Source organism: Notechis scutatus, chromosome Z (assembly GCF_049901735.1).
Source record: "Notechis scutatus isolate UNSWTSFEM ecotype Mainland chromosome Z, rNotScu1.2, whole genome shotgun sequence".
Classification (NCBI taxonomy): domain Eukaryota; kingdom Metazoa; phylum Chordata; class Lepidosauria; order Squamata; family Elapidae; genus Notechis; species Notechis scutatus.
In genome coordinates this window covers 90273664-90288355 of record NC_142025.1, presented here as the reverse complement: position 1 = coordinate 90288355, position 14692 = coordinate 90273664, and the positions used below count along the sequence as shown (strand labels likewise).

The window sequence follows — 14692 nt, the reverse complement described above, 5'->3', positions numbered from 1 at the left end:
CATGGAGGGAAGTAAGCAATGCGGTATCACAAGGTTCCATCTTAGGCAGGGTACTCTTCAATATCTTCATGAATGACTTAGATAAGGGAATAGAAGGAGAACTCATCAAATTTGCAGATTAAGCTGGCAAGAATAGGCAACACCCCAGAAGACAAGTGCAGGATCCAAAAAGATCTTAAATACTTAAACAATGGACCCTATCCCCCCAAAAAATGAATTTTAATGTGGGCAAAAGCAAGGTTTTACACTTAGGTAGGAAAAAACAAAGATACAAGTATAAATTAGGTGAAACCTGGCTTTAAAACAGTAACTGTGAGAGGGACCTTGGAGTCCTACTGGAGGTTTGCTTAAACACGACCCGGCAGTATGTTGCAACAGCCAAGAAAGCGAATGTAATCTTTGGTTGTATAAACAGAGGCATAGAATCCAAATCATGTGAAGTATTAGTACTGCTTTATAAATCCTTAATAAAGCCACATCCGGAACACTGTATTCAGTTTTGGTCACCACATCACAAAAAAAGATGTTAAGACTGTGAAAAAGTGCAAAGAAGTGCAACTAAGATTATTACAAACCTGGAGACTAAAACATATGAAGAGCAATTGCAGGATTTGGGTTTGGCTAATCTAGACAAAAGAAGGACTAGAAGGGACATGATAGCAGTATTCCAGTATTTGAGAGGTTGCCAGAAAGAGGAGGGGATCAATTTATTTATGAAAGCATCAGAAGGCAAGACAAGAAACAATGGATGGAAATTAATCAAAGAGAGAAGCAACTTGGAATTAAGGAAAATTTCCTAACAGTGAGGACAATTAACCAGTGGAATCATTTACTGTCAGAAGTTGTGGGTGCTTCATCACTGGGATTTTTAAAGAAGAGACTGGACAGTCACTGGTATAGAAATGGTATAGGGTCCGGTTGATTGATTGAAGATGGGCTTGAGATTTTATTACTAATACAATAGTATTTTATTTTATTAGTATTGATTTTATTAACATATGACTAAAAAGTTACATTGAATCTCTCAGTTTGTGGGAATGCATTGGCATGTGAGATACAAATATTGTTTGCTTTAGTCCAAGCTGCAGGATTTACATTTTAAAACAATTCAGTTTATGAACAGGAAAACAGAAATCTGAAGAACAAAAAAAAAAAAACCTGTTTGAATTCTACTTTCAAATTGTAAATCTGTAAATACTAGTAAAATATGAGGAAGTAATTTGCCTCTTTGAGTAATTAAAAAAAATGGGATAAAAATAAAAAATGCTGATTAACTCTTGCATTCAGGTTAGGAAATAAGTATATCAATTCTACTATATCTACAAGACATTATTATTTTGCTCTGCTGTCATCGCATCAGAGAATTTTCTATATGGTAGCAGATTCGGTTAATACTTTAATGATTTTTTGGGGGGAGGGGGAAGAGTTTGGGGGAAACGAATTAAGGAGGATTCTCATTCAGCTGCCTCTGCCGCTCCACCACACGGTCCTTGGGACCATGTAAGCAGGCCTCCTCCTATTTTCCACTGGGTTAATCAGCAGGCACTAGGACCAGGAAAAGGGTTTCTCTGAACCTTTTTAACGAGTCCGGGTCCCTTGTTAAGACTTTTTGTTGCCCGGGCACGTTTTTCAAATAGTTTCTTGCAGTCTTTGATATTCAACTCGCAAGAGAGGCAGGACAGAACACCTCCTGTCTTTTGAGAGAGATTTCGCTAATCTCAGAAACGTACAAACTACAATCCCGCAAGGATTCTGAGATTTTTTTTTTTTTTTTGGGAGGGGGGCATCCTAACTCAGGCCGCTCTTTTACACGTCGACGGAATTGATGCTGCTTGGCTGGAGTCCTCTCGGCCGCCTCTATTTTAGCAAAGCGCCTCCTCCGGCCCGTTCTTTCCTCTCCCTCCCATCGCAGCGTGCAACCTAGAAGTGCAGCTTTCTCTCTCCCTTTTCCACAATTGTGCCTTCGGGGAAGACCATGAATTTGCTGTGCCTTATCTTTGCCCTGAGTTCTTTGGGGGTTCACAGCTTGGGAGACCCCGGTCCCTTAGAGGATGTCGTCATTGATAGATACTACATCCCCAAAGTGTGCTTGCGAGAAGTTCAGATGGGTGACTTCGTCCGCTACCATTACAATGGGACCTTTCAAGACGGCGCCAAGTTTGACTCCAGGTACTGGCTCGGTAAATCCAGAACAACTGACCAAGGGAAAAGTCAGGGCTGTTTTTTAAAACTACTGTTTTTTTTTTTGTTTGTTTTTTGTCGAGACCAGGGATGCGCTGGTCACGAACAGTGCCGTGGGTTCATTATTAGCCCTATTAAATCTGAATTCCAAAAGGTTAAACATATTACTTATTAGCAGAAGTCGAAGGAAAAAAGTTTTTCCTATAAATTGCAATGCAAAAACAAAAGAAGTTACATTTTGTTCTTCCTTTTGTAGAGTATTTCTGAAATACTAAACTCAGCAACAACAAAAAAAATCTAAAAAGCAAAGAAGACCACACCCTTTCTCTCTTTTTCCCCTGTTTTGCTGGACTTCAATAAAGAAATTTGGCATTGCTGAGCATTCACATCAATTCTGTGTGACTGCACAGCATTTGTGTTGCAGAAGACAAAGCACGGAGGAATGTTATTGGAATAATAAAGGGTTAATTTTATAAATTCCCAGTTCTGATTGAGAAAGAAGGTGGGACTGGCTTGGGAACCAGAAATTTGAGTGAAGGAGAGATAAGATGGATTCCTGTCTTATAATGGGTTGAGATGCCAGTGCAAAATGGTGGAGAATTCAATGTGGCAAACTTTTTAAAATGTATTTAAATCTACTAGCTTAAATAGGTGGTGAAATGTTAACCTGTCATATGATTGTCAACCATATCTTGACCAGAATATTAGAAACAGCTTGTTCTTTGTTGAACAATTAGATAAAAGCCATCTATGCATGCTTCCTTTTATCTCTGCAAATAAAAGAATGAGAGATTTGAAAAGAGAAACACTCAGAACTGCAGTGTTTAAAAAAAACACAATTTGATTATAATTACATCTACTATTCATGTCAAACTATGTTTGCTGAAGATTTTGATGTGGAAACTTTTGTCTTTAATTATTTTCACAATTATTTCTTTTAAAAATGGATTTAAGTTAGGATTGCACCATGCATTAATCCCTCAATATCTGGTTGTCTAATGGCATTATTCTGTTAAACATCTATGCAGAAGTAGTTCCCATTGAATTTAGTGAGATTTACTACTGGAGAAATGGATAGAGTTTAATTCTGCAACTGCTATAAGATTCCCATTCATTCAGCATCTGAGAAACTTAGGAGCAGGGTTTCTGGTCATAATTTGCTTGATTTTTTGCCCTAGCACCCCAAATTAAACACACATATTTGCACTGCCTGGGATTTCTGAATATGCAGCAAGCCTTCTCTAATTCCATGCTTAACATTTGTATTTGACTACAACTCTTATCGTTCTTATTATGCCACTCCACCGTCCCAGTGGCACCCGAATGGGTAAATTAAGGGAAAGGCTTCTATTAGTTATATTTGCATTGGCTAAGAGCCATTAATTAGCTGGTCTTCCACTAAGACTTTTTTAAAAAAGTATTTATGTAAGCATCTTTCAGTAGATCAATCCAGTCCAACATATTACTATTATATTCATAATAACCCCATGAAATAAAGTACCAGGCTTTTAACTATGTTAAAAAGTTGAAAATAAATTCTTTTGCAGTAGCTGGATATAGTACTCTGTTAGTTCATCATCAGTGAGTGTGAGTCTACTGTAACTTTTACTTATACAACTATATAGTATTCAAAAGTATTACAACATTTCAATATTTCCTTCAAGGGTTAAATAATATCCTTAATGTTGAGCTTTGATTTTTATCTAGCCAGAGTCCTCAGACTATTTAAAAGAGACAGTGGGTTGCAAAGGGCTGCCAAAGAGGTAGTGTCTATAATGGAATCTGCAATTTTGGTTGTAGACGTGTCACCTCATGAAACCATAACAGAACTGAAAAGTTAGTTTTGAATGGGTAGATTTTGCAAGCTAAAATTCAATTCCTATTCCAAATACATGAAGTAGGCTGCAAGCCCTATAAAACGCATGCACATTTATGCCTACTTTAAATTTTCAGAATATTTTTGGTAAATAAAATTTTGTTCCTGTTTAAACTGCAATTTTGGAAAGGCCATGGTGACTTAGCTAGCCTTTCCTCCAGCTGCATTCGGAATGTAAGATTCTGCCATTCTGCTCTCAGCAAAGGAAGCTAGAGATCATATTTCACTTTCTTCTTTCTATGCTAGAAAAACAGGGGTCAACTTTAGAAGAAAAGATTTGTGGAATTGCTTTCTTACTAAAACATCCATCCATGATCTGGATAAATAATTAGGTTGAAATACAACTCTGTTAAACAGATGGATTCTGCTTTTGCAGCATGATAATTATAGTAGCTCTGTACTAAAATATTCAACTTCATCATTACTTCAAGAGGGAATGTTTAGCCCAGAGGTTTCCAACCTTGGTAACTTTAAGACTTCAACTCCCAGAATGCCCTAGCTACCCTTTTAAAGTGCACAAATTTTAAAGTTGTCAAGGATGGACATCCCTGATTTAGTCAGTTCAGTCTGTCCATGGATGACCACTGTGACTCATTATTATACTTGCTTTTTTTTTTGCATATAAAGTGAATTATAAAGTAAATTATGGCCATCGGACCTTTACTTCCTGATTTCTCCAGCCCTTTTTCTTCCTATTCCTATTTTTTCACACCCGGAGTCATGTCCTTCTCTATTTAGATTTGCATGGATTCTATCCTGAACCTGAAACAATACAAATATGAGAGATGGAGAAAATCCTGCTGTGGGTAGAATAACCTTCCAACAGGGGACAGATATATATTTCAAAGGGAACAAAAGAATCACTTGCAGTGTTCAGGCTTAGATGATATTCTATATAAATTGTATTTATTTCAATGGTAAGTTGGGCTGAAATAGAGAAACTAGCTGCCTAGCAAACTTTATGATCAAATGGAAACTTGAATCTGGGTCTTCTTAGTAAAGTCTGATAAGATTGAGGGGCAGAAGGCTTTAGGGATCCTCACATTCAGTGATTTTTTTTCATCATTAAATCTGGGTGAGGTAACACTGCCCCAACCAGGGTTGGTGCACAATTTGGGGCTCTCCTGGACTCAACAGTTCTTGCTCAAGGAGCACAAACCCAAAGGGGACTCTTTGCACACTTGTATTCCTAGACTGGGGGATATGGTTTATGTCACTCATGCCATAATTGGAGAAGTACAACACATTCTGAATAGCATTTGGAAGCTGGTCCAGATGTAACACTGTAACACATGTAATATTGGGCATGCCTTGAAGTATGCCCACACAGCAAACTGCTACAGGAATTGAACTAGTTTCTATAGACGATTCAATGTTCTAATTATCACCTTTAAAGGCCTACATGGCATGGGGCCAGAATATTTGCAGAATGTTTTTGGCCATCCCACAAGATGAGAGTGAGCATGTCTAGGTCCCATTGGTGAAGCAGTGTTTTTTTTAAGGGTCCTTGACTTAGATTTTTCTTTAATTGATTTGTAAATTTGTATGATATCTGTTCACTACCCAGAGTTCCACTGATACTTAACCATTATATGAATTTGTCTAATAAATAAATGTAAGTTTTATACTTCATTGACTGCCACATTTTGTTACTGAAAAGTGGTCAATTTAGAACGATTAATTCTTTAATGCTCACTCTTTCTGACAGTAGTTTCTTCCTTCTCCAGCTATGACCGAGGTGCTACTGTGGCAGGTATCGCAGGTGTGGGACGACTCATCACTGGCATGGACAGGGGCTTGCAAGGCATGTGTGTGAATGAGAGGAGGCATCTCATTGTGCCACCACACCTTGGTTATGGCAGCATCGGTGTTGGTGAGTATGAAACTTGTGATGTTGACTGGAAAGGAAAGATAGTGAGAGCAGAACTTTGCTTACATCTAAATTAGAAAGTTGCTTCTCAATCACAATTACAAATATGTGTAGTATTTTCCAGATTTCTTTTTTCCCCTCCGTGACATATATTTTTACCCATAATTGTTTTTTCCACTATTTTCTTTTCCAATATCTTCTAGCTATACGATAATATGTAAAGATATAATACTGTGTAAGGACACTGTACCTGATTTTCTCCTGGTCTCCATTATAGTGTATCTTATTTTCAAACCCTTAGCTGGTCTCATCCCACCAGACACCACTCTCTATTTTGATGTCATCTTGCTTGACATTTGGAATAAAGAAGACAAGTTGCAGATCACCACCCTCCACAAGCCACAACAGTGTAATCGCACAGTGGAGAATTCAGACTTTGTGCGTTACTACTACAATGGCACACTTCTGGATGGAACCCCCTTTGATTCCAGGTAAGAAATTCTGAAGTATAGAGAGCAATTTCTTGGCAGCTGAGAATAAAATATTTATAAAAAATAATCAATAAATGGCCACAATTGGACATATGATGACATGATATCACAAGGGTCATGATCTATGTGGTTCTACTGAAAGAAGTTTTCAGGCCACACTAAATCATGTGTCACTTGCAAAGTTCTTTCAGTTGCCTACTTTGGTGCTAACATATTACTGGTGGCTTGGTTCAGACGAAGAAAAAATATATCCAAGAAAGCAATTTCTATAATCAACTCAACAATTTCATTTTTTCCAGATTAGGAGCAGCAATCCCCAAACAAGTATACAGTTGCAGTTGCAGAAGCAGCAGGCATTTCCAGCCCAAGAAAATTAAGTTGATTGATCAAGATGTTGTAACTTTTTAACTCCGTTACATTTAGAAAGCAGAGATCCTTTTGCAAAGTCATTACTTTCTAACTAATTACAACAGGGTCTAATAAGAGTAGACTGATACCAATATTTCATCTTGAGTGATTATTTATTGCCATAGGCATCCACATTTCTTACTCTTTTAAGGTACTGTATTGGACCACTGCTGGCTGCTCAGTTTTCCTTCATTCCCTGAGCTGCTTCATCTACCTAGTATTCGATGTTTTTTTCTCTCCATCCTCTCTTGCCTCCTAGCTATGGAAAAGACAATACTTATGACACCTATGTGGGTTCAGGCTGGCTAATCAAAGGTATGGACGAAGGCTTGCTAGGGATGTGTCCTGGAGAGAAGCGGCAAATAGTCATGCCTCCTTTCCTGGCCTATGGAGAGAAAGGCTATGGTAAGCTGGTCATGAAATTCATGTATTTCTTCTGCATCAAGAGATGATCCTCTTCTTTTGCTATCAATTCCTGAATCACAAAAATATGCAGATCTACTAATTTGGATTTCACAGATAATTTATTTTGAGGACTTACAAAGCAACCACCATCCATCATTTGCAGACTTTATGCAGACAAGTAGACCTTTAGAGGGTGAGGATTATGGCCATTAGCTCTAGTCTTACATGGGACCCTTTGTAGTTTTGGAATTCTGTAGTTACCACTATTCTCCAGTTATCCTCCACCAAATAACCTCCAGTTATTTTGGGACTGCAGATCTCAGAATTCCCAGCTGGGTAGGAGAAATATGTAGATTATGTGCAGTGTTGGGATATGCTCAAAATTCTAAATTTTGTTCGTTCTACAAGTGCTGCTAGCCAATGAATACAGCTTTGCAACTGGGCATTTTTTTAAATGAATATCAAAATCTATTTCCACAAACATATCATCTTTTGTATTCTTCCAGAGTGAATGTCCACAAATGACCTACACATATACAGCATACTGTATCACCCAGCTTAAAAGCATTGTTATCACCCTATCTGGCTCAATTCATATCTGTGCCAGCCTGAGCTGAGTCCTTTCTTTTTTTTTCTCTTAGGTACCGTCATCCCCCCGCAAGCATCTCTGGTTTTTTATGTTCTTCTGGTGGACCTGCACAATCCAAAAGATAGTATCTTCTTGGAGCACTTGGAAGTGCCAGCAACATGCAAACGCAAGGCTGTGACTGGAGATTTTGTGCGGTACCATTATAATGGCACTTTAGTGGATGGGACCCTCTTCGATTCCAGGTGAAAATATTCTGAATCAGTTTCAAATTCTAATGACTACATGCCCATACAGTCTTTGTGGTATGGAGGTATGGCTTCCAGCCTGGTTCCTTGATGTTTATTTTATTTATTCAAATGTATTAGCCCCTAACTCCAATGGACTCTTAAGTGGTGTACAAAATTGGAGAATCAGGAAAAATAGATAAAATATCAAATCCAAAAGACAGTTCAGATTAAAAAGGATCGTATAAACAATACAAACAAACGAGCACCAGAAATACAATAATATTTTGATATATCAACCCCAGGTTTGGGACTAAAAACAGGTTGTAAGAACTTTGCAGAAGTTGCAGGAGCAACCTTCAGCCTTCCATCTGAGTCAGTGGTAGGATTCAAATTTTTTTACTACCAGTTCTGTGGGTGTGGCTTGGTGGGCGTGGCAGGAGAAGGATACTGTAAAATCTCCAGTCAGAGATGGTCTTTGCTGGTTCTCCAAACTACTCAAAATTTCTGCTACCGGTTCTCCAGAACTGGTCAGAACCTGCTGAATACCACCTCTGATATGAGTCCTAACCAGCCTTTTAGACATCAGCAATTGGCTGGTGCCATGACCTGCCAAGGTAAAAATGAAAAAATAATAATATTAGAATTGGAATTTACCTTGAAAAATACACCATCAGACAAGGAAACAAGTTGCTTAGAGACGTGATAGATTTCAGTCAAGGGACATTACCTAACATGGGTTGCTTTCTTAAAATTAGATGTTCAAAGTAGGGTTGCCACATGAGTAGGTTCAGCAGGACTGAAGTTGTACCTCTTTTGCTAGAATTAGGGCTTCCTGATCCTTTCTGGCAAATAGAATTCTTATAGCAACTGGGTACATGTGACAGAAGATTTGATGACATCACAACCTTATGCAAATGGCACTACAAATATTGCTATCCCATATAATAGATTCTGGCCTAAATAAAACAACATGTTTACGTTATGCAAGATAAAAACTGCTAAACCAAATTCTGGCGAATTATTTTACCATGCCATTCAAATAAAAATAGCTAGTAAGAAAGTGCTCCCTTGTTTATGTCCTATAGGTTGCTCCTTTCTTATCTTCATAAATCCAGATCAGTATATTCAGAAGGTCAGTATAGCAAGAAAGCGACTATTCAAGCAGGAGTTTCCAAATACAGACTAAGAGCAAGAAAAAAGTACACTGGGGAGCAAGAAATAGAAATTATCTGACTTCTGAAATCCTAACTATTTGATTTAAAAAGTGGTAAAGGAATGAGAGGCTTCCATATCTTTATTTCTTAAACCGGATTTATGCACCTTGTGATCTTCCCTCCCTTATTCAGGCCAAATTTAATTAAATGATCATAGACATTTTGAATGGTCTAGCTGAGAGTGAGCAATGGGTTTTGCTGTTAGTAACAGCCAGTTCTTCCCCACAATTTCTTTTCTCTTTCAATTCCAGTTATTCACGGAATCATACTTATGACACTTACATTGGAAAAGGCTATATCATCCCTGGAATGGATCAAGGACTACAAGGAGTCTGCATTGGTGAAAGAAGACGAATAACAATTCCTCCCCATTTAGCCTATGGAGAAAATGGGGCAGGTAGGTATCAAGAAGATTGGAGAAAGCTTTAGTGTTATTATAGTGAACATTTTTGTATGTAGAAACTTATATATTACCTTCCAAATGTGTTAGACATAAGCTCTTGTAACTCCCATTGTACAATACGAGATGTACAGTCCAAACACATCTAGAGAGATCTGTGAGAATTCTTGATCAGACACAGCAATCTGTATCTGTAAGATATAATTATATCATGAATATAAATTAGGCACTGTTAAATTTCGCCAAGAGTTCCCTATAAATCTGGAAGTGCAGATTTTAAGATGTCTTGAGGTATCTATGTGGCTCAATTCCTGTAGGGTTACCTGGGAGGTCCAGACAGATGAACCATTGGCAATAAAGTCCATGGAGATTCTCAGTCATCTGGTAATAGTTGTCTCAAAGATGTTTTTTTTTTTTAAAAAAGCAACTGTACTGTCCTCAAGGGGAAAAACAGTCCCATTGCCTTTGAAACACTATTGGCAATAAGCAATTATGACACTTGGAATACAAATATACTTGTAAACTTAAGGTAAATGTTCAGCTTTTTGTAGTATTTCCTTTTCTATTTTTGTGTGTTGTGCCATTTTAAAGAACATATTTTACCTGTCCTGGAAATAAATCCAGGTTGTTTGTGATGTATGGATTATAGCCAAGTTATTTTATAGGCCATTGATTTATTTGATTGGAATGGAGACACACTTTTCCTCTGGGAAATCAGGGTGGCATATATTGAACTCCATTCTCCAATATTTTTACCTTCAAACTATGTAAGATTAATAAAGACTGTCGCCAAGTAATTTTCTATGACAAGAGAACAGATATACATTTTTAACTCCTGATCAACTTATCTACTACATCACAAGGGCTGTCCTATAAAATATTAACAGAGCAGTGCTAATTAGGGTACCCTAACACCTATTCCCTCACTTTCCCTTATGGTAGAGTTAGTTCTGCTCTTCTTTTCCCTTGAACACACAATTTTAGGTGAGCATTGGTTGGCTTCTAAATCTAATAGAGCAACACTGAGATACAACAGATCCTGTATAGTGTCCAGTGTCTACAATTTACTTGATTCCTGCCACGGATAATTTGCATTCCATAATAGGTATTACTGTAGTGTGGAAAAAGTTTTCAGAAGACATGAAGTTCAAAATTCAGTGGGTTAGAATGTGAAACCAAAGCAGAAGAAATGGCTAAGTTTATTCTTCATGGTGATATGCTTGATTCTGCCTTCATGCAGTATGTGAACCTTATCAATTCTGATGTGTTAGATCACAGTTTGTCTCAACATGATGTGTATACCTTGATATCATAGCTTGTTCAACAAACTAATGATTAAAACAAACAATGAGTTAACGTATGTAAACACAGGGAATAGATCAAAGGACAATTGTTGCTTCATGCGCTGTTTGAAACTTTCTGGAACCCATGTTCCTGGAAAGAGCAGAAAATACCTTTGGTCAACCAAGTTCCACAGAAGACCTATGTATTATTCTCATTCTTTCTTGCATTCTTTTGTATTCCAGGGAACAAGATACCAGGCTCAGCTGTTCTTATATTTGACGTCCACGTTGTTGATTTCCACAACCCCACAGATTCCATAGAGATAGAGACCATCTTCCGCCCTGCAGACTGTAATGTCACCGCTCAGGATAGAGATTTTGTTCGCTATCATTATAACTGCTCACTCCTAGATGGCACCAAGCTTTTCTCCTCGTAAGTTCCTAGCTCCAAGTTAATTTCAGTTAAATACCTACCCTGCCTCACTGCAAAAATGCCAAAATGGAAATATTGAACAAATACACAACATAGGTATTTTTTTACCTATATGAAATAAATGTAACACTCCTGATTTGAATTCATTTTTCACCATCAAAGATTGACTAATCCCCATCTATCTCAAAATCACTATTATAAACCTGAAAACATTGGGACTTCTAAATTACAAAAATAGTTGCTTAAAATATTTCTTTCATGGGCTGTTTTGTGAGAATACCACAACTTTGTCAGTGTCCTATATTGCTTTAGGTACCCTTCTAAAGCAAAATAATATTGGCTAAATAAGGAGATAGAATAATTTGTATAATCAATACAGTTGCAGAATTTAAACTTCTTAAATCTAGAATTCTACAGGAAAAGTTTTGGAGAGCTAATAGGGGATGGAACACATTATTCTGAAAACCCAACAAAGTATTTTCAAGAGGACTCAGTGGCTTGTTTTCCACTAACAGGCATGATTATGAACATCCTCAAGAAGCTACCCTGGGTACCAATAAGATAATTGAAGGCTTGAACAATGGCTTACTCAGCATGTGTGTGGGAGAGAAGAGGATTGTCATTGTTCCTCCACATTTGGGGCATGGTGAAAATGGTGGTAAGGCAACTTCTTAGCAAACATTTCAGATTACCATTCAGTTATACAAGCTGAGCAGAAGAAATGGAAAAATAAACATTGGATGGATCCTGAATTGCTTTCTGCCTCACTTCCTCCCTCTCTTCTTGATATCATTAGTGAAAAAGTTGGTTTACTGTGTGTGTGGAAGGTGATACAGGTAGTCCTTGAGTTATGGTGAGCAGTCAGAAGACTATTAAATGAACTACTAACGCTATCAGAGCTAAGAGAAACATCTAGCAAGAAATGGAAAACTGGGAGGAATTTCTTATCACTAGCACTGGCCTTAAGTCTTCCAGTTTTAGTTTCACTAGCATTATGCTAGAAACCTGACACTGGTGGAACTAAGGCATTTAATGTTAGTGAGAAACTAATATTAGCAAAACTAATGCTGGTGGAACTAACGCTATTATTTAGTGTTAGCAAGAAGTCAATGCTAGTGAAGCTAATGTTGCAGACCTAAGGCTAGCTTTAGTGAGGAAAAGAAAACCAAGAGTATCACCGATGGTACGTTTCACTCAGAAAAATATGTACGCTTGTGGAATTGTGCTAGATAGCCCAGCAACAGAGCAGCCTTAGAAATGATGCATTCATTCTATCAACAGACTTAAATTTTTAGAAATGATAGTTATAATCTCTAATATAATTTAAAAACACCATTTATTAGAACAAATATTTCACTTGCTGTTGACTCACAGACCTTGTTTGCATGTCACACTAAGACATAATGTGATTCTTTGGGCAGATTAAGTTTAATATGCTGCATGAACACAGGATTTAGTATGCTGTATGAGCACAGCATTATATACATTGGTTTATTTAATAAACTATGGTCAAGTCCACAATAGCCCAAAGTAGTGTATGAACCAGGTCACTGTTACTGCTGCCTATAGCACTTTTGTGCATGCCTGGAAACTAGATTTCTGCATTACAGTTGGCCCTCTATTTATTTATTTATTTGTCAAACATGTACAAGTATAGGTATGAACATAAACATGAACAAAGTAAGTAAATACAGATAAATGGGGACAGCAAGACAGGGATGGTAGGCATGCTGGTGCACTTATGCACACCCCCTTTAAGGACCTCTTAAGAATGGGGTGATGTCCGCGGTAGACAGTTTGAGATTGAAGCTGTGAGGATTTGAGACTGTAACAACGGAGTCAGGTAGAACATTCCAGGCGTTGACCACTCTGTTGCTGAAGTTGTATTTTCTGCAATCGAGTTTGAAGCGGTTTATCTTGAGTTATATTGTTTGCCCGTGTATTATTGTGGTTGAAGCTGAAGAAGTTGTTGACAGGTAAGACGTAGCAGACAATTTTGTGTAATATGCTTAGATCGGACCGCAGGTGGCGCAGTTCCAAATTGTCCAAGCCTAAAATTTCAAGCCTGGAGGCATAGGGAATTCTATTGTGAGCAAAGGAGTGGAGTACTCTTCTCGAGAAATACCTCTGAACCTGCTCGTGTTAATGTCCGATATATAGTGTAGGTTCCAGGCGGACGAGCTGTATTCAAGAATTGGTCTGAAAAAGGTTTTGTATGCCCTAGTTAGTAATTCTATGTTACCAGAGAAGCAGCTTCGCAAAATAAAGTTAACAACTCTTAATGCCTTTTTGGCAATGCTGTTACAGTGAGCTCTGGGGCTTAGATTGTTTGACATGTGTACTCTAGAGTGAGGGTCGTCCATGAGATCATTTCTGCCCAACTTGTATTTGCTGTGCTCATTTTTATTGCCAATATGTAGGACAGAGCATTTATATTGTTACGCAAGGCATTTGTTAAGTGAGTTTTGCCCCCATTCTATAACCTTTTTGCCAGTTAAGTGAATCACTGCAATAGTTAATCACATGATTGTAAGTGAATCAAGCTTCTTTTAGTGACTTTGCTAATTGGAAATCAGCTGGTAATCACATGACCCTGGTATAATGCAACTGGGATAAGTTGCCAGTTGCTAAGTGCTCAAATTTTGATCACATGACCATAGGACTGATGCAAGTTCTATGAAAACTGATCATAAGTCATCTGGAAGTGAGAATATTCACTGAAATGGTCATGTCACTTTTTCAGTGCTGTTGTAACTTAAAACGGTCATTAAACAATAGTTTATAAGTTGAGCACTACCTGTACTGAGATGTTAATCTTTTTATTTAAGCCCGGGGTGTACCTGGAAGTGCAGTTCTTCGCTTTGACATAGAACTTTTACACCTGGAAGTTGGTGTTCCAGAAGGTTATTTGTTCATCTGGCATGGTGAACCACCAGAAAACCTGTTTGAAGCCATGGATCTGAATAAGAATGGTGAAGTCCCATCTGAGGAGGTGAGACTGAGTTCTGTTTTAGAAAGAAAGCAGCTGGCAAAGGGTTCAGAACTGGAAGGATAATTAGATTGGTTCTTATTGCCTAGTCCATTGAATGCATATGTTGGCAAAAAAGAAAGAGGTGTAAAGAAAGCAACAAGATTTTTACTTGTAGAATATGCATATAGTGTAGTTGGGGCAATTCCTGATATAAGATGGAGCTCTTAAAATGTTACCTAGTTTCTATAAATATTTGAACTGAATTGTTATTAAATCTACATTGAGGGGAAAAATTATTAGGGCACTCAAGTCAGTATACACAGTAAAATCAATATCTAATTAAA

General features: G+C 37.7%; 1 protein-coding gene across 1 annotated transcript in view; it reads left to right on the top strand.

The window, feature by feature from the left end:
- Positions 1–1595: 1595 nt before the first annotated feature.
- The window catches only part of FKBP10 (FKBP prolyl isomerase 10), a 14955-nt gene continuing 1858 nt past the window's right edge, over positions 1596–14692 (top strand). Inside the window, exons 1-9 of the mRNA XM_026679795.2 lie at positions 1596–2169; positions 5785–5930; positions 6229–6418; positions 7086–7231; positions 7873–8062; positions 9513–9658; positions 11188–11377; positions 11893–12035; positions 14206–14369. Coding sequence (XP_026535580.1) covers positions 1976–2169; positions 5785–5930; positions 6229–6418; positions 7086–7231; positions 7873–8062; positions 9513–9658; positions 11188–11377; positions 11893–12035; positions 14206–14369 — 1509 coding nt within the window. The 5' untranslated portion in view covers positions 1596–1975. The remainder of the gene's footprint in view (positions 2170–5784; positions 5931–6228; positions 6419–7085; positions 7232–7872; positions 8063–9512; positions 9659–11187; positions 11378–11892; positions 12036–14205; positions 14370–14692) is intronic.